Genomic DNA, 1,854 nt, shown 5'->3' with positions numbered 1-1,854 from the left:
AGGCTCCCACAAAGGCAGCGCCTAAACAGAAGATTGTGAAGCCTGTGAAAGTGTCTGCTCCACGAGTTGGTGGAAAACGCTAAATTGGCAGATCAGATTTTTAAATAAAGATCTGTAATTCTAATTTGTGCTGGGTTTTTACAACTGAAATGTTGGGTCTGTGTGGTAATAGGTGAACTCTAAAGTTCACAGTGTAAGACAGAGACAGTTTAAGTTGATGTTCTAGGAATGGGATTGTGGCTCAGAGTGCATGAGGCCATGGACTCTATCCTGAGCGCCAAAAATAAACATTCTGTTCTTAGGCACAGTGCCTCCTAAGGTCGGCCTTTTGGTTGGCAAGATGTTAGCTGATGCACTAGACATACTAGTTGAGCTCACGTGTATAGGATGCACACGCACTCTTAATCTTCTGGTTACATGGCTGCAAGTTATTAAAATAAACTCTTCTGTCATTTCTCCATGATCAGTAAGACCTGTATACTTAAATTTTGGGTTTGCCTTGTATTAAGTGGATTATCACCAACCTTTAACTACTAGCTAAATTGAAGGTACTTAAGACTATCTGCTGTATCATCTCCTCTTGCTCCTTGAGTATACTGTATTTATTCCCAGAGTAGTTTGTTGAGCTAATGGTTTGACAGGTATGCCAAATTTAAAAACAGTGCTGATGTTCAAGAGCTGTGTATGTGATAAGGAACAGTGTAATTTGACAAAAAACAATATGCTTGCACGTTTATATACAGAGTAGCTTGTCTTTGTAATCTGTGGATTTGAAAAGTTAGGAAGGATACAACAGTGTAGCAAGCCAGATCCTCTGGAGAAACTTGCTTTTACATGCCTAAAGGAATACTAGGTGAAGTTAGTCTATAGTCCTGTGTCCCCTCATCTGCATTGTGCCTATTAAGGAAGTAGTTCGTTTTTCCTTTCTGGTACATGTTAAATTCAGGCACTGTCCCAAATATTGAAATAAAACTTTTGGGGGGGACTTGAAATCTGAAACTGTAAAGTCAGTAAGAAATGTGTGATATAGGCCAGGCAAGGTGTTACACACCACTAATCTTTGCTACAGGAGGCTGAGTCTGGAGGACTGCAATTCTAAGGCTAGCCTGAGCAATTTAGGGAGAACCCATTTCAATCCACAAAGTGCAAGATACTGATAGGCATTTGGGGATAAAAGCAAAACTGAAAATACTACAGTGGGCTTTAGAAAAAGTCCCGGTGGAGAAGCCCTTTTTATTCCTGCTTGTGAAAAAAGTTATTTTTCCACTGTATAGTACATGTTTGCAGTAAATGATTACGTTTACTGTGGGAAGTTAGTACGTGGCCATAACACATGAGTTTTTATCCCACTACCCTTCCTGTTACCTCTTGGTCCCCTTTTTGCGAAAGTTCCCTGTTTTCTACTGTATATCTGAAATGTCCCTTTAAAAGCATTTGTTTTCTGGTGTAATTTGGAACTTACAGTTCTGGTTGCCCAGGAGTCCTTGGCCCGGAAAGAAAGAAACAGTACCTCTCCTGGTTTAAAAAAAAAAAAAAAAAGTATATATAAATAATAAAAAAGTGTATTTATATAATACATATTCCCTAGTAAAAGTTTAGCTTTGCCTAGGAGAGCGATAGTGACCATCAGGAGAGCATTTAAGACATTTCCGTCGGTTGGAAGAACGCACAGCCCGGCCCCGTTTCGCAGTGCTCACACTTGCGGTGCTTCGCGCAGGCGGCGGGCGTCCCCACGTTTCCTCGGGGGCAGCTCTCCCGACCTCCCGTGGGTTCATCTCGGCCCCTGCGGCGTCGCGAGGCCGGCCCCGCGCACGGCTGCAGCGCCCGTGGAGGCAGGTGCGCAGGCGGAGCCCG

At 42.9% G+C, this 1,854-nt stretch overlaps 1 protein-coding gene across 1 annotated transcript in view; it reads left to right on the top strand.

The window, feature by feature from the left end:
- Rpl24 (ribosomal protein L24) overlaps positions 1-124 on the top strand; it is a gene marked incomplete at its 5' end in the record, with an annotated part of 3,344 nt that extends 3,220 nt beyond the window's left edge. Inside the window, one exon of the mRNA XM_013515048.1 lies at positions 3-124. Within this exon, the coding sequence (XP_013370502.1) occupies positions 3-83 (81 nt within the window). The remainder of the gene's footprint in view (positions 1-2) is intronic.
- Positions 125-1,854: the final 1,730 nt, after the last annotated feature.

The sequence above is a fragment of the Chinchilla lanigera genome, unplaced genomic scaffold (genome assembly GCF_000276665.1).
Source record: "Chinchilla lanigera isolate Chin_1 unplaced genomic scaffold, ChiLan1.0 scaffold00026, whole genome shotgun sequence".
In the NCBI taxonomy this organism is placed as follows: Eukaryota; Metazoa; Chordata; class Mammalia; order Rodentia; family Chinchillidae; genus Chinchilla; species Chinchilla lanigera.
This window is presented reverse-complemented; position numbering and strand designations above follow the sequence as displayed.